Genomic DNA, 18,584 nt, shown 5'->3' with positions numbered 1-18,584 from the left:
ACCCAACATTCATTTCCCTCTTCCTCCTTTCTAACAGAAACCTAATCTTTTTCATATAGGGAACATCTCATTTTCAGCTCCAGAGGCAGATCTTCATTATTCTAATGAAATCAGGATGTGGTTCCACTGGAGACTGTTATCAATATCATGGTTGGTGGATAGGATCTCCCCCTTCCCTGTTGTATGTGATCTAGAAAGCATGTAGTCTGACCATACTGGCGGCTGTCTTCACTACCATGAAGAACCTTCTACTAGACCACTGAAGACAACAAAGGGGAACCTGACAACATCACAAAGTCACTGACTATACTGGGCCCTGGAGCTCGCAACAACCTCTGGATTCCCACTTCTGTAAAAAAAATATGTTCCCTTAACGTTTAAATCACTTCAGGTCAGGGTTTTCCACCACCTGGTGGTAAAACCATCCTAACTAATATAAAGTATTTTAAAATATCTTTCATGAGAAGCAAACTTCTCCTTCTCTTCCTTCATTCTGAAACAAAAAATGTAACACACTTATTATAAAAAATAAAGTCTCAGGACTGTTCACATCATATATCTTGCAGGCATTCACTAAATATTGACAAGGTACTATTGGTTCTAGAGCATAAAAATACTACAAGTTGCTCCTTCCTTAAGCAATGTATTTCTATCTTAAAGGCACTCCCTTTATGGCTTCCATGTTGAAGCAGGCCCACAAAACATAAACCAAGTTCATTTCAACTTCATGGAATATAGCGGCAAGGCCAGGAAGCCACCCTGTCCTCCAGAGCAAATCTCTCTCCTCAATGCTATCACTGTCCTTTGTTAGATCTCCTTTCTGGCACATGCCACTTTCTAACTGTATCATAGTGCTTTGGGTACATCTCTACTTACCAGCAGATGAAAAGGGTCATCCTAAAGAGAATAAACATTATTTCTGTATCTTACTCTGAGTCTTAATCATCCTAGGTGCCTAACAGATGATGGTTTAGTGAATAAAATAAACGAATTAATGCTTTAGGGCCTGGAAAAAGGGCATCTATTCCTCCTTGAAACTCCAAAGGGAAAGTAAGAAAACTGAAGATAGTAAAAACAAACAAATAAAACCCAAAGACACGTATTTAGGTATTTTGAGTCCTTTAATAACTAGCTGCCACATTAGCAAAATTATTAATACTATCCTTTAAAAAACATCAGGAAAAATTAAAAAATGCCTGCTATTATTACTTTCATTCAAAATTGCACTTTCATCACTTATTAGTGTGGAAAATATCTTCTCTCCAATTGTAAGTTGCCAGTTTAGGAAGATAAGAAAAGGAAATAAAAGTTGTAGGGATTAGAATGGAAGAAACTTGTCATTACTCACCAATGATGTGATTACCTGCACAGAAATTCCAAAGGAAACTATGTCCAAACTATTAGAATTAATAACAGGATTTAGCAAGTGGCTGGATACAGCATTAATATACAAAAGTTAATTATAATTCTATACACCAGAACCAAAAAGTTGGAAAATGCAATTTGAAAATGCAAAAAGTTGGAAAATGTTCAGAACTTAACATTAATAACATGAAAAAACAAGTCATAAACTGTTGAGAAGATATTTTCCCTACCAATAACTGTTAAAAAGATTACTTCCTAGAATGTTTTTTAGCTCCAAATCAAATAACAGCCCAATAAAAAAATGCTAAATAAAATGAGTGGGTGAAAGTTTAATTGGATAGTCTCAAAAAAATCTCCCAAATACAATAAATTACAAGGGAAAAAAAAATATGTTATTCTGGCAGGTACTTCCTTAGCCAAGAGATCAAGGTTAACATCACCAGTAATACATACTGACATGTACTCCCTGATGTGACACACACTGCCTTTGTGATGTCTTTCCCAACAATGCTTAATCTCAGTCTACTCATGAGAAAACATTAGACCAGCCAAACTGAAAAACATTCTACAAAATCAAAAGTGTGAAGCCATGAAAGACAAAGCTGACAAATTGTCACAAACTGGAACAACTACAGCAATATCACAACTAACTGCAATGTAGGATTCTGGACCAGTTTCTCAAACTGGAAAGGATGTTAGTGGAAAAATTTGCAAGATATGAATAAGTTCTATACTTTAATAAGTATACCAATGTTACTAATCATACCAATGTTAATTTCTTAGTTTTCATAAATGTTTTATGGTACCGTAAGGTGCTAACATAAGGAGAAGCTGGGTAAAAGTCTATAGGAACTCTGTACCATGTTTGCAATTTCTATAAATTTATCCAAACAAAAAATTAACTGTGAAAAAAATATAAAAAATATAAGGACATTTTCTAGAAGAGAAAACATAATGATCATAAAAATAGGAAAAGATGCTCAATCTCATTAGTAATTTGGAAAATATAAATTAAGATCATCAGATACCATTTTATACCCACTTGAATGGCAAAAATGGAAGAATCTAGCTATATCCAGTGCTGGTAAGAATGTGAAGAAACAGAAACTCATACTAGTAGAACTAAAAATGGGCACAGCCGCTTTGGAAAATGGTTCAGGTACAAAGTTGTTAAGTTTAACATGCACGTGGGTGTGATGTGGTCATTTTACTCTTAAGTAGAGTCTAGAGAAACTTTAGTTGGTAAGCACTGATATGTTCATAGGAGCATTATTTCTAAGAGCAAAACCTCAGTTCAACCCAAATATCCACTGCTAGATAAGTAAATTGTGGTATATTTCAGGAAATGGAAATACTACAAATTAAAATGAATGAAATACATGAATATATTTTAGAAACAACGTTAAATAAAAAAAAGCAAGTCACAGAAGCATGTAGCACGGTATTTTTGGTAAGGTTTAGAAACAAGCAAAACTAGTACTTTTAAGGATAATAAATATGGGCAAATCATAAAGAAAAGCACATGTTGATTAGCATGTTTGAGAAAGTGGTTACCTCTTGGGGAAAAAAAATAGTGGTTAGGGTACAGAAGATCAGAGGACGCTTCAACAATATTGCAATGTAATTCCTAATCTGGGTACTGAGTTCATGGGTTGGTTTTAATATGAAAATTCAAAAATTACATAAGTATTACATATGTACTTTTGTTTGTGAAACATACTTTGCAATGAATGTTAACAAATATTTTAAAAACAATATTTTAGACAAATACACACCAAACCCTTAATAGTGATTATTTCTGGGGGTGAAATTCTAGAATTTTTTTTTACTTTCAGTGGTTCGTGTTTTAAATAATTTTAATAGTAAATGTATAATATGTATATATTTCAAAAAATTGTTTAAATTTTTTCTATTTTTGATATTACAATAAGTAGTTTTGAGATAGAAAGTTTTCCTCATTAATTTATTTAAAAAAAATGTTTAATGTTTATTTATTTTTGAGAGAGAGAGAGAGAGAGAGAGAGAGAGAGACAGAGCATGAGCGGGGGAGGGGCAGACAGAATCCAAAGCAGGCCCCAGGCCCTGAGCTGTCAGCACAGAGCCTGAAGCAGGGCTTGAACCCACGAATCGCGATACCATGACCTGAGCCAAAGTCACACACTTAACTGAGCCACCCAGGAGGCCCTCATTAGAGTAATTTATAAGGATTACCACCTCAATACTTCTCACTCACCAGGCTCCTCCACAAATACTGTTCCCATTCACAATCAATGATATTACAACTGCGTCCTACTGTAAAATTAATCGGGACAGTGCTGAAACAATATTCCTAACTTCCTGTAGTTAATAGGTGGGGGTTATGTGTGCACGTAAGAATTTTATATAAATTCTTATATAAATTCAGCATTAGGTCCAGGTCATGTTCAAGTGAAAAACTTACTGAAGTAAGGGACCAGCTATAGATATAAGAAATTAAGCAAGAAAGTCTCTCAAATTGGCCTCTTTGCCTTAAAGAAAATAGGGACACTGAACAGTCAACGTTAGCGTTCTAAACCATTCATCGTCCTTTCTCTATCACACATTCTTATAGAGTTTGAGCCTTAAAACAAGGCCACACACAGGAGGCCAAGCCAGACAGTCTTGTAGTGATTATCCCTCAAATAAATGCTCTCGTGCATGCTGGCCCATGTTGGAAACTCCATGCAAACAGGTACAACGATATCAGATCCCTGAGAACCTTCAAGTAGAGCACAAATATCAGCTAGACCTGAGCCCAGAAGTTCAGTAACAGCACACAGAAAGGAAAGTGTGGCAAATACACCATGTCTTTGGCTGTATATGTTACATATTATTTTCTAAAATCAGGAGAAGAGACGTTATTTTCCATTTTTCTGGCTCATCAACATGACACAGGAGAAAACAGCAAGTAAGGAATGGGGACTTTAGGAATGTGGGCAGGTCAGTGAAAACAGACAACGGAATGTGGAAAAGAAGAAAGGCTCGAAAATACCACGTGATTTTAGGGAAGACCCTGAAGCTTGAGACTGAAGAGCCAAATGTCAATGTGAAGGGAGCAAAGAGGAGGATGCACGCATTTAAGGACTTTAAGAGAAGGCTCACGGTAGCTAAGGTTCTCTCCTACCTTAAAATAGTATTTTCGAGAAGAGGCACTAGCAGTTGAGGATGAAGCTGACAACCACGGAAGAAGTGTTAATGACCGCACACAGCGCGACGGAAAGAACAATTTGGCACCAAAGCCTGGCTCAGAACCACTGTCGTCCTCCACCCCTTTTGCCTCTGCTCCGCTCTGACCAGGATGCTCTCGATGTTGAAGACCCAGCTTTTTCCAAAGATGGTCCTTCCAGGCCACCAGGTGGAGCCCAACAGTCACACACAAAAAGAGCCCTTTCCTCAGCCTGATTTGCGTTTTGTCTCTCAGCCAGGGCAAGTGATACTGTGCCCCCACCCCGGAAAGGACTTAGATAAAGTCTAAGTTTCAAGTTCATAGGATTATATAACTCAGCCTCTTCTTCAGAAGAGTCTTCAAATAAAGAACATACTCTTGATCAGGTGAAATACTCCTTTCGCACAGAGGGAAAGATTAGACGGAGCTATTTTTCAATTTGCTACTCTTGTAGGCTATGCCTCAATGAAACTAATTTCTCCTGTTTTTTTTCTACCAACCTAGTTACTATCTCACTCTCCTACTAAATACAATTTAGTATAATTTAACGACCATCCCCCTAATTTAGATCTACCTTATAAGAAATTCAGTATCTGTCAAACTGAATGGAATGTTAAAGGATATTTGTTTCCAACAGTCAACAAATATATATTTCTAATTGGTAACTGGCACTTTACTGGTCAAAGCTGGGAGATGAAGATACCAGAACAGATCACCCGTCCCCCTGACAAACCACTTCCTCCTCTTCCACATGTGTCATCAATCAGAACTTCCCTTTCCCTCCCTTCATCTCACCCAGCCACTCTCTCCAATGGAAGCTGCTGTCCTTCACTCTCATTAAAATGAACAGCACCGTGACTCCTTCTCAATTCCTCTATTTCAATAGCCTCCCATTAAACCTAGACAATCCCAAGTTCAACCCTAAATTTCTCAAGCCTGCTATACCTGCACTGACCTATTTATTTTTCCTCCTCCCTTAAAGCTACCAAAGTTTGCTAGAGCAAATAACATTAACATGTCTGTTTGCTCTAGGTCAGTTCAAGTTATAGATCTTCATTTAGTCTAAAGCGCTGCCACGAAACACTACCACGTTCCTCACAGTAGCTGCTCTAAAACTTTTCCATTTTCTTCAAGATTTATCCTTAAATATTCAAGAAGAAGAACCATAACAAATCTAGAAGAGAGTGACCACAGTATCTCCATGCTATGACATCCTGGAAGGGAAGGCTGTGATTATAAACTCTAGACTTTAGGACAGGAGATTTCACAAAGGTCTGAGAAAATATAGGCATGAATTCCACTGCAGGACTTTCTAAAGGGAAAGATGCTTTAAGAGGGTTGGGAAGCTCTTAAAACTGTAAATCTGATTACATAATTACAGATCATTCCAGCGAGGAAGCCACTGTGGCTTTTTAAGTATCTTGGACAAAAGCCTAGTACTAAATAGGAAGAGTATTAAATACGTTGTGATGCATAACAAAAAGCAGTGATCCCTCAAAGCCAGCAAGGGTTCACTAAGAACGATTACCTTCAGGTTTTTGCTAGCATTATAGGATGAAGAGTACAGAAAATGTGACAGGTGTGATGTACAGAAGTAAACAAGGCTGAACTGAGGTATCTCATGACAGTTCTGGGAACAAGATGAAAAATAACTTTCTAACACCCAAAGGTCTCCAGTACTGTAATAGTCTTTGGGCTGTCCATCACAGGAGGCACCAAAGTGGCACGAGGGGTGCCAGAGAAGCAATGCTTACCCGGAAGGGGGCACCAAAATTGATGGCCTCCTTAAGGCCACTGAACCAGCCAGCAAATGTTCACTGAGTATCCTTGTCCTAAAGGAACTCATGGCCAAGTAAATAACTTACATAAGCAATTACAATACAAACAGGCCACAGTGATAATAACAGTAGCATTACAGACTATGGGAGCACCCAGGAGGGAGGAATCAGGGAACATTTTTCAAGTAGACAACGGAGTTAAGTTTAAAAGTGGAGTATTTCACTAAACAAATAGCAGGGAGAGGAGAAAGCCACTGCTGGGAAAGGAAGTGTGGTGTGTAAGAGTCTGGAGCTACGAACACACACAGCCAGCCTGGGAAACAGCAAGCAATGAGGCATAAGACAAGGGCATGGTAGGAGCTGAAGCTGCCCGCAGTGCACTGTGGTTCAACACCATTGTCATCTCCCCAACGACACTCAAGTCAGAGGCCTGCAAGTTCATCCACAGTTCTGTCCTTCTCATTCATGCCCCATTTCTAATTGGTGAGCACATCTAGGGGATTTCACCTCCCTTCTCTCCCCTGAATCTTGTCACTCCTTTTGCTTCCTTCACTGCAACCCATTTACTCCAGGTTCTCCCCATCTCCTGTCTGTTAATACGACAGATTGTGAGGACTGCTTGCCTTCAGTCACGTCCCCTCCTGTCCACTCCAGACTCTCAGGCAGAGTGATCTTCCAGCAAAGGGGCTTCCGTTCTCTCAGGAACAATCCTAGATTTCTCCCTTCACCCACCTCCTCTAAACTTCCCGAAAACGACTTTATTCCTATATTCTACTTCATACGATAATGAGAGGTCAAAGAGACAGGCCATTCAATCTGTTTACTTTATCCACACTTGTTCCCAGAGACTCAAGTCCCACACAGTCCCTACCAATTAGGCGGTGGGCCATGGGACCTTGGACCACTACCTCTGGTTAAAACTACTGATCAGGGCAAATACCTGTCTCAGGCTAGACCGATAAGATTTTTCTACCCTAGAAATTCTGTATCGTGACCTAGACTTCAGTATGTGACCTGCAGAGGACTGGCAGTACCACTGGGGGCTGTGTAGGCTACTGACAGGTAGCCGGCTGCTGTGTAGAGAGAGGCAGAACAATCCAGCTCACGTGCAGACAGGGGTACAGAAAAGATGCCATGTGGTGGTGGGACTTGTCAGGGTCGTTGAGAGAGCAGCTGTGATTCCTCTGCCACCTTGTGAGTTCTGAGCTCCTCATGAGGCCTGCCTCCATTTCCTGCCCTTGGTTTTAGGAGAACCACCAGTTTCTCATACTAATTTCCACTTTTATTTAAATTAGCTCAAGGAGGATTCCATTTCTTAGAGTCAAATTAATCCTATGACACTTATGTACAGTCCCTCTGCGTTAGGCTATTGTTTCTTTGAATAAAAAAAACCATACCCTGTTTACCGTTGTACTTCTCACACAGTGACTTACACACAGTTGATCAACACCTGTCTCCTGAACTGAATTTAACTGCAGAAGAAGTAAATGACTTTGGACTTAAATAATGGGTAGCAATTACACAGACAGAAGAAGTTCAAAACTTTTACGAGCAGAGTGCAGGGGCAGGGAAGAAATTCAGAGGGAAGCCACTTTGGCTAAGCTCAGTTTTCAGGCATAGTTTCTGGGGAAGTTAACCACAAACACTCACATCCATGGCAAGTACTACCTTCACACTCCTGGTCAAAACCTGGCAAAGATGAGAGAGGAAACCCAGGCAGTCCTAGCACAGCATGTTCTGATTGGGAAGCCTTGACCTTAGTTCCTAAAGATCAGTAGTGACAGCCAGAGCGTAATGGCAAAGGCAGGACCCCCACCAGGCCCAACAGCTGCGGCCCGCACCCCTCAGGAGAGACACGGCATCTGAGGACTGTATCATGAAAACCTACCACATTTTCTTGCTTTCTTAAGATAAATTTTCTCTTCTTCACAAAGATCTTAAAAGGCATATTTACAAAATGACAAATTCTAATGTCTTTATACTAAGTTTTCCATCTAAGTATATTTTTATTTTGAGAAGTACATGATTAATATATGGCTATTATTTTAAAATGGTCTTTCTTTACATTCAGCAAATATTCTTGCTGCTTCGAAGGCTTGACTCCTTTTTCAATTGTAATTTACCCACAAGGAAAGAGTTCTTGATGAAGTAATGGCTCAGCTGTGAAAAAGGAACCTGTAAGACCATTCCAGCAATAAGAGAAACTCACATCATAAAGATTTCTTGACTACACCCATACAACTCGATAACTAAGGAAGCAGTCCAATCAAATACACACAATGGGATATGACAGAAAGGCAGATAAAAGACAAGGCTGGATTTCCTGCTGTGATGGGAAGTCTTCCCTTTTCGCTGCCAGGCAGAGTGCAGCAGGCACAATCAACAGGGGCCAGGTGGCGCAGACATTATCAGGCCATTTGGAGTTGATGGTGAGAAACTGGCAAGCCTCAGAGAAGGGCTAGTTAGGACTCAAGGGGTTGACGTCACTTCTGGATAATGAGTTAGGCATAAAAATGATATTGCGATCACTCCACTTAAGAGGAAAAAAAACAGAAAGAAAGTACAATTGTTTCTGAGTGGCCCTGAGATCATATTATTCACATTGATCTCCATATCACTGAAAAAGTGGCACAGGACAGTATCTCTTAAATGGCATGAGGTGTGACACATGGATTTGATTTGGCTTCCTTTGCTAGGCATAAGAGGTCCAATGAAGAGATCCAATGAAAGTGGTACATTGTGGCCATGCCTTCAGTGTTGGCCCTCATAACCACAGGACACTCCCAGAAGGGCCAGTCCCGTACAAGTCAGATGACTAACAAGCAAGTCACCAAACTGGCTTAAAAGTAAGTGTGAGAACAAACTTTTCTAGCTTGTACACCTTTATTTTTATTTTGTGTGAAGCATAAACCGGGCTCCATCCATAATAAAGGGCTAAAAATATAGCTAAAATTTATCATTGTTTTTCTTTCAAAATGAATACAGTTGTAAGAAAACAGGTACAGCATTTGATCAAACAGCTGGGTCCAGCAGTTTCTTCAGATCAGAACTGTTCAATTGGCTACCCATGATGATCTCTGACTACATAATCTATATTTAAGTTAGATTGGTTCCTGACAGCTTCCATGAAAATAGGGTACCCTTTCCTACTTACGGTCAGGTAATTTAATTCTTAATGCCCTAAGTAAAACCTCCTTAGGATCAATACCAAAAAGCACATCATTAAAATATACCTTCATGTTTATAATTTAAAGCATGGAAGACTGGGGGCCTCTGAAATGCCTGGAATTTTGCATATTTTAACACTAGCGTCTAAAAGGAGGAGTCTGGTTGCTTGATGCAATAAATTCTTTGGAGTTCACAAGTACAAACAGGATTCATGACATAATAGGAAACAAGGAGAAGCTCAGAATGTGCTTATATTTTATGCCCCAAACCAAAAATAAAGTGACTGCCTGGCAATTCAAGGAACCTATAGGTGACCGGTCAAGGGGGTAGCTAAGAGCAATTTCTGAAAAACTCGGGCCCAAATATGCCAAGTACCCATGTTTTAATCAAGAAATAATAAGTAAAATACACAAAAAAAGTTTACCAAAAGGCTACCTAAATCCGACTTCCATCTGGGATCTGTGGTTTTTCTTGCCAAAGGTCACCTACCCCAGGGCAAAATTGCTGTCCTCCTTCCAGTCCACGATGCGGCAGATGAACAGTGTGTTGGCATAATCTTTAGGCCGGGTCACAAAGTCCTGGGGACAGTCCTTGAGAGGCACATAAATTCTAGGCACTCGGTGGTCCGAGGGAGAAAACAGGGCATATTTCCTAAACAGTTCACTGTTCTTATCAGCCAAGAGTTTGAGAAAGCCCGTTGCTGCTCGGGAATGTTTTTTGTCCAAGATGTAAACCACCTGAAAACACCAAAGATAGAGTCAAATGTTGTTTATCTACAGCACTGGATAACAGCTGGGAGAAGTCAGCAGGATATTATTTGGTCAACTAGCTGGGCCTGCAATTTTTCTAGGTCCAAACGAAGTGCTGCTTGCTGAGGCTCCGTGACTAAGTAATCCACGTTTAAGCCGCAACAACTTAAGGGTCCAGTGAGCATATTTATCCAATGAAAACTATGCAACACAAGGATGAATTAGATGGAAGTGTTTTTATAACTGAGACCTACGTCTCAAGGACGTTCGGAAGACTCCAGAAGGGAAGCATGGCTCCAAGTATCTGCTCTGCATTACATTTTCCCCGCGTGAACACAGCAGTTGCTTTTTAAAAATGTTATTGAATATAAACAAGGAACTGGCCTTTTGAAGCTGAAAACCTTTAAACCTTCCTTCTTTCCAACATTAAACCCACTCTCTCATTTCACCAGGCAAAGACTCAGGCTACCACATCACTACAAGGACAGACTATTTCCACCAAGAGAGAAGCATTCTTGAAGAAAGTAAATCCCCTCACCCTCACCCACCCTGGGACGTTCTTCTTCCTGAAGTGTTCCCTCCACCCCCCACGGACGTTCCGCGCTTTGACCCCATTCACTGGAAGTATTCGCCAGCGTTCCACTTTGACCCCGGAGCACAGGTTCGGACAGCTGTTGAGCTGGCTGCTGCCCTTGTTCATGTCTCAGACTCCGTAAGGGCATTCAGCCTGTCCAGGGAGAACCTCCAGCCAGTCAGTGTGCCTCTCCTCTGCCCCAGGCACACCTGGCTGCCGCCCCACAAGGCACCTGTCCTCTCGTCCGGTCTCAGTCCCATGATAGGCTCTACATTCTCCTGACTCTTCCTTCCCCCTTGGAAAACACCATTCTGTTTTGAACAAGCTCTTGTGCCCTCTGTCAAGAGTCCTTGACCTGGTCCTCGCGTGTGCTTCTCTGTCACAAGGACTCTGTCTGTCCCAGGCCCTTTGGACAAAGGTTGCTCCTTCTCCACACACAGTCCCTCAATGAGGCATCTGTGTTTTCCTGTGCTGCACAGTCACACCCAGACCATTTACTTTTCTTGCCTCGTGCATACACCTGCATCCTTTTATGGTTCAGGCTGTCCCCTTCTTGTTACTGTCATCCATGGACCTCCTAGTCACTCTGCAACACCTGGCTTACATTTCCAGGTGAATGACTCAGCCAAGATCTACCTTGTCCTTACAGCCCCTGTATCTCTTCAATGCTGGTGGCCTTCCCTTCCATTTGATTTTAGCAACTCATCCTCATGGCCTCAGCATCCTCTGGGACTGATCCAGTCCTGATGGTCTCAGACTGACCTGTCATCCGGTTCCCTTATTCTTCTGTGCCCCTCCATGACTTCTTCACCACATCAAGACCACTAGCGCCTTAACCCTAGCCTGCTGTCTGTGTCTGTTTGCTACCTCTTAGGCCTGAATCCCTTCCTACCTCTGAGGGACACATCACGTTCTGTCACTTCTGGTCCTCTCACCACCGTCGTGAGATGCCTCACCCCTCTTGCCCTTTCCACTGCACCCACCCTAAAAAATCCTCAATTCTGAGACAGTTCAGCCACTGCTATTCTCTACTCCAACACAAGCTACCGAGTCCGTCAAGACAGAATTACAATGACACAGATGGATACCATTACATATTCATGTTATACAACTGTTGCTCTAATCTCAAAATCTCTAGTATTTTTTTACCTGTTCCCTGTCAGCACAATCTATAAGCCCCACTCTCTTGGTGATCCTCTCCTTCTAGGACTCCAATTATTTGAACGCTGAATCTATTGTATTGCCCACAACTTCCTGAAGCTCTGTTCATTTTTTTCAGCCTATTTTCTTTCCGTCCAGATTGGGTAAATTTTACTGATCTGTTCCCAAGTTAACTCATTTTATGCTGAATCACCTCTACTCTCCTACTGAGTTCATCCTGAAAGTATTTTATTTCTGTCTGTATCTTTTAGTTTTATAATTTCCACTTGGTTCTTTTTTTTTATAACTTCTACTTCTTTGCTGAGATTTTCTATTTTCTCATTTGTTTCAAAAGAATTTCTAATTGTTTGAAGCATCTGTTTCAAGAGAATTTCTAATTGTTTTTTGACTGATTTAAAATCACTGTCAGATAACAGTAACATCTCACTGTTGGCATCAGTTGTCTCTCTTCAGGCACGTGATAATGTCCTAGTTCTTGGTATAATGAATGACTTTCTATTGTATCCTGGACCTTTTGGGTATTATAAAAGGAGATTCAAGGTCTTATTTAAATCTTTTAGAAGGCAGGCCACTGTGTCTAGATGTAGCACATGGGGCCTGGACTACTCTTGTGGGCTGTAGTTCCAATGATAATTTAATTTGCAGAGACTGCAATTCTCTTTTTATTCTTCTTTTTCTTTTTTTGAGAGAAAAAGAGATGCAGAGTCAGAGGGAGTGAGAATCTTAAGCAGGCTCCACGCCCAGCACGGAGCCTGACGCAGGGATCAATCCCACGACCACGATGACCTGAGCTGAAATCAAGAGTGGGATGCTTAAGCGACTGAGCCACCCAGGCGTCCCTTTGCAGTACTATTTTGGTATGTTTCGTTGGCATGGAACCAGTGGGGCTCCGGCGGGTCTCTGCTGGTACTGCCTGAGGGCATGGAAAGAACTTCCTCAGGGCTGGCCACCTGGACTCTCTAATATGGATTAAGAACAAATCCTAATCTGTGTCCATGCAGAGACAAAGAAACGTCCCATTTACGATTTTTGTTGCGGTAGGACCCCCTTTACCAGTGCCGCCTGACCACCCAGTGTCCCTGGGTAGGAAAGTGGCGTCTCAGACCCATGAGATAAATGAGGATAAAGGTTTCCTGGACCACACACCTGCTGTGGCAGGATCTCCTTTAATGGTGTTCTCCAGCCATCTGCTACCCCGGAATGGGGGGCAGGGAGGAGGGAAACCTCAGGCCCAAAGAGACAAAGAGGCTTCCGGGGCCGGGCCACTTCTTTGGCAGAACCCCCATGCCAGAGCCACCCAATGTCCGGTGTCTCTTGGTCTTCTTGGGAGAGAAGTCTCAGGTGTGGCAGGGAAGGGGAACCTTTGTCCTGGCCACTTATTGTCAGCAAGGCTCCCACTCAATCCCTCTTACAGGTACTGCCAGGACCGGCTGGTGTTGCTGGAGGGACTCCTGCTAGATCTGAGTGAGGAGCGAGTCTGCCTGGGCCACCTTCTGTTGCCAAGTTAGATCCAGAAACACTGGGCCCAGTGTCCCTCTGTTGGTGGAGGGGTTGTAAAGTTCTCTGCTGCCACGTTGTTCTCTAGTCTTTGAGGCCCTGACTAGCCTGCCTTCCTCTCTTCACCTTTCAGAATTCATCTATGGTTGCCTCTCGTTATTTGCCAGGGTTTATAGTTACACTAGTGGGAAGGAGCAAGGAGAAACAAGTCTATGCCATCTTGTCTGAACTAGAAGTCCTTGCTTCTCGTTTTAATATCTGACAGCATGGGAAATGTATGAAGCAGTTTGACATCAGTTGTGATTCATACATCAGCTGTACTAGAAATAACCTGACCACAGCATAAGCTTTACATCCAAGTGCTGTTTTGCCTTGTGATTTTAGATTGAGTTCACTGAGAAACTATCCCCCCCAAAGAAACCAACCCAGCAAGAGAGAGGGTACCATTGGGGGCAGCAGCAAATTGCAGAACGCACGTTCCGTCTACAGAGGGCTGCCTCTACTCAGCTCCGACTACAGTCATGTAAGAACGTGGCCCAGTGTTGCCGGATGTTTTGTTTCGTCAAGAGAAGCCAGAAGTCTGATTTTTTCAGTAAGCTACTTGGTCAAAATTTTTAAATACTGCACGGGTCAAACAAAACACAGGTTCGTAAGCTGGATCCAGCCCACAGGTTTTCGACTCATTACGACCTTCCATACCTAGCGTGTTGCCTGTTACACGGTTAGTGTTCAAAATGCCTATTAAAATAGCGGGGCAGGCAGTTGAGGGTAACATATACGTGACGTAATTTAGAAATTTCCTCAGGTCAATATGCAAGAAATACCATCCTAACCGATTTGCTAGGTTGAGTGGCAACACCACCACCACAGGCTAAATGTGCTGAAGGATGCCCCTGGTGGAGAAAGCCTCGTGCTTACTACCACTCACTGAACCACCTGTTCCACCATGAGCTGTCTGCATAGTTAGGGGCAGCCGTGGTTGATCCCATACCTGAATATGCCACTAGCATATATAATTGAAAACTAAAATTGAATTATGCAAAGCAACGAAGATAGGATACAAAAGCAATTTTTTGTGTCTATAATAAATTAAATACTTGAGAAAAACGAAAAAGGACACTAAAAACTTGCTTTTGAAAGAGATATGGACACGACAACATTAAAAAATATGGAGCAAAAAAACTGAGAATCTAGAAGGAGTCTACATTCATATTGCTTCACTAGAGCCTAAATCCTAATTCCACTTCACATAACCCAAACTGGAAATCAAAGATGTCACATTACAAGTGTGGTTTAAGCAGAAAAAGATAACATAAAACTTCAATAAACAAACCCACGCACAAAGAAAACACTTTGGACCTTCATCCAAACACAGATAAATCAACACATACATATATACTTAAAGTTATAAAAAACATTAGCTTTTTATGACTCCTTGCTTCCACTGACTTTTCGGATTAACTGACCAACTAGAGTCCTAACTGAATCGTATGAGAGACCTTTGATAGGTAGCTCAGGTGACAGTCATTTGGACAAGTGCAGAAAATCTGTATGCAATGACCTTTGCTGATCTTTGCAGAGACTTCTCTGATAAAACTCTTGTGTCCTGTGACATGGAGGTGCTCTCATCTTTTGTGACGGGGGCATCGGCATCTTCTTTTCCTAAATTAAGGAGAGAGTGAAAAAGAGAGAAAGGAACCAGTTAGATGCATATCTATTAGGCATACGGAGTCGCGGAGTTTTTAAATCCAGAGCACCATTTACTCTCAACTACTCATTTTACAGAAAAGGAAACCCAGGCCCACGGTGGTAAAGGGTCTTAGCTAAGGTCAGCCACATCACCAACCTGCATGAATGCTCTTACTCAGCAGGCCGCATTTGATCTATTTAATGTTATTCATATGCTAAGTGTCATATAAGCGGGAGTGTCAAACTATGTTGACTTGAACTAAATCAGCTGTGTCAAAATGCCAAACAAACTAGATGTGAAATACTGCCCCAGCCCACGATGAACAGAGATAGGTTAATTTATTATGCACATCTGCTGAAATCAAAATAAATGTTAACTTTTAAAACTACTTTGATACCAGCCATAACAAACAAAATGGTGGAAAATAGATTATATTTATTAAATAAATAAATAAATAAGCCAACCCTAATTTTCCTGGCTTTTCTTAGTGACATTATATAAAGAGTAAAGTATTTAAAGGCTTTTAATGTTTAATTTCCTTTCTTAAGAAACTTATAAAATGCACATTCACCCAAGAAACTGAAACCACATCTCCCCAATAAAAAGAGAGTTAGGCTCTGTACCAGAAGTATTAAAACCACTCATGAACAAATGCAGCAAATTACACACTTGTGAACATTTAATATCTTGCATTTTCATGTGTTACTTTGGAGTTCCCCCACTAAATATCTTATCCAACCATACTGGAGTTTCTAGATTCTAGGGGTCACAACAAATTCATGTGGGACCCACTGCAGATAGCTACGAGGGACTTGCACTTATCATTTAGACATTACCAGGGCCAAAATAAATAAATAAATAAATCCTTTTCAGGGCTGGGTGGTTCTTAGCAAAGGCTCAACTTAAGGCCAATTGTTAGCATTCTGGGCATACTCTGGAAACACTGACATGATCTGACCTTAAGAATGATCATCTTAATCAGCTTAACGATCAGCTTAATGATCAGCTTAAATGATCAGCTTTTCCATCTATGCTGAAATATACCTACCATAGTGCCCACTGAAAGCAGAATTCTCATTGTTTTCTAAAAAGAAAAAACAAACGAAAACTTTCCCATTGTGGATCACCCTGTCCATCAGTAAAAGAGAATATTTACCTTTTATTTTAGACCATAGTTCAGGATTACAAGATCATTAGATGTTCCCAGAACAACATCTTTTATATTCTTGGGGACAAAAAGAAAACACACACACACACACACACACACACACACACACACACACAAATTGTTGATATGTTCCATAACATATCTTGCCAATGTGTTTTGCAGAACAAGGTCATTCAAGAAAGATTAAGAGGTTGGGACTACCAACAAACCAGTACACTCTACCTAGATATCTGCTATCTGAGTTAATAGTCTCAAGAGTTGGCAATCAAGACAAGGTAGTGAGGGGTCTTCTCAGGCAGCCCAAATCCTGGGCATGCAACTTTCTGTCATAGTCGCTGATGCTTCCAACTTAAAATGACTGTTGCCTTATATTCCACCCCAACAACAAGAAAGTCTTCTGTTCCAAAGGTTATGCCAGGTTGCATCCAGAGAAAGAAGGCAAGCCATGGAAGTGAGCCCAATCATGATTTTCAGATACCACCCCTGAACATGACCTTTTCAGGTTCTGTGTTCATAAGGAAGTCCTGACAGAAATAAAACTTTGTTCAAAGATGCATTCTAATAAATTAAACTGAAGTTTATAGCCCTGCAGGAGAGCATCACAGATACGTTCAATGAATGTGAAGAAATGCAATGCCAGGTTAGAAGAAAGGTGAATCACCTTAATAGGTTTCCAACAACTACATCTTGCTACGCTAAATAGCAAAGTTGTCAGTTTAATGAGAGAACCTACTGCATTGTTTAATCACAAGATTCTTCATTTATTCCATGTGTATTTATTGAGCAAGGGGCATTAAGGATTCAGCGGTGAATAAAAGAAATATGGTTCCAGCCTCTACAGAACATTTAATGTATGAGTGATATTCGATAAATAACCACTCGATAAATACAAAGTTATAAACTGTGATGAAGGCTAAGACGGAAAGAATAGTTCCAAGGAGGAAGAATCCTCCCCATATGCAATTTAGACAAAGGGGTCAGGGAAAGGCCCTGTGTGGAAGTGACATTTAAGCTGAGACCTGAGGATGGTGCGTACAGGAGTGAAGAAGGGGACAGAAAACCCCAGGTAGGAAATGGCACTTGGGAAGAGGCAGACAGAGGTGGGAAGTTCTGGCACAAACAAGGAACAGAAAGAAGACCGTGGAGCCAGAATGGAGCAAGCCCAAGAATGAGCATGGCAAGGGACGAGAATGAGAGGTAGCAAGAGTCAAGTCAGCCGGGGTCTTCTAGGATTTAAGCATCCTGAATTGAAACCTAAATACGGTGGGAAACTGGCTAAGGATTTTGCACAAGATGACACTGCCCAAGGTGCAGTTCAAGAAAGCTAAGAGTGGAACTAGGAAGGCCAGTTAAGAGCTACCACAGCAGTCCAGACAGGCGAGGATAGCACTATGATGCAGGTACTGCAGATGGAATGAAAAAGAACCACCTAAGACATATTTTGGAGTGGAACCAATAGATTTTGATGGCCACCAGATATCATTAACTATGAGAAGTGAAGGACTATTTCCAGCTTTCTGACATCGGCAGCTAGGTTGATAGAGACATCAACCCGGTACAAGAGACATTTCCCTGGTACAGGAAAGACTAGAGGAGTAATTTCTCCATGAAGAAATTACTAGAATAGGACAGGCTGGTAGTGCTCACAAGGGTAAAGGTTTTGCATCCCCATGGCCTTCAGTTTTGTCATACTGAAGGCAGAGGTGGCCCATGCATTTTGTGGTCCCTTCTAGTTAAAAAAATTCTAGAAACTAGTGACTACCAAAATTCTTCATCTAAAAGAGAGATTTTTCTAAGAAATAGATATAGTACACTAAAAATAGCCCCCAAGAAATACTCTAGGAAGAAAAAGTCTAATCTCTTTCTATAGATAATCTGAAGCTTCTATTTTAAACATTTAAAAAATAAAAATGCCATGGCTTGGTGGGGTTGGCATTGCCACTTGACATCTATCAAGTGCAAACCCAACACCTGGTTTTGGTAAGAAAAATGGTCCTGATTTGGTCTTCTCATACATAAACAACAAACTGACAAGTCTGATGATAGTTAATGTTTTACAAACACATCAAAAGGTTTTCAGATGACTTAACTATAATGCCAAGTGGGGCAATGTGAAGAAAAAGGCAAGGAACTGGGCAAAAGGAGTTTCAATGTATCCATTTAAACAAGTGACAAACTGGCAGACCCAATCTTTTGTCATCTCTTGACAAAGGGCCACAGAAATTTACTATTTCCAGCAAGAACTCAGTG

At 41.1% G+C, this 18,584-nt stretch overlaps 1 protein-coding gene across 7 annotated transcripts in view; it reads right to left on the bottom strand.

The window, feature by feature from the left end:
* Positions 1–18,584, bottom strand: part of DIS3L2 (DIS3 like 3'-5' exoribonuclease 2) — a 346,637-nt gene that overhangs the window by 179,319 nt on the left and 148,734 nt on the right. For all 7 annotated transcript variants that reach the window (XM_042995635.1, XM_042995640.1, XM_042995639.1 and 4 more), the window contains 2 exons: positions 15,038–15,138; positions 9,985–10,232 (listed from right to left, as the gene is read on the bottom strand). In XM_042995635.1, the coding sequence (XP_042851569.1) occupies positions 9,985–10,232; positions 15,038–15,138 (349 nt within the window). The remainder of the gene's footprint in view (positions 1–9,984; positions 10,233–15,037; positions 15,139–18,584) is intronic.

The sequence above is a fragment of the Panthera tigris genome, chromosome C1 (assembly GCF_018350195.1).
Source record: "Panthera tigris isolate Pti1 chromosome C1, P.tigris_Pti1_mat1.1, whole genome shotgun sequence".
In the NCBI taxonomy this organism is placed as follows: domain Eukaryota; kingdom Metazoa; phylum Chordata; class Mammalia; order Carnivora; family Felidae; genus Panthera; species Panthera tigris.
The sequence above is the reverse complement of the archived record's forward strand: the minus strand, read 5'-3'. Positions and strand labels throughout refer to the sequence as shown.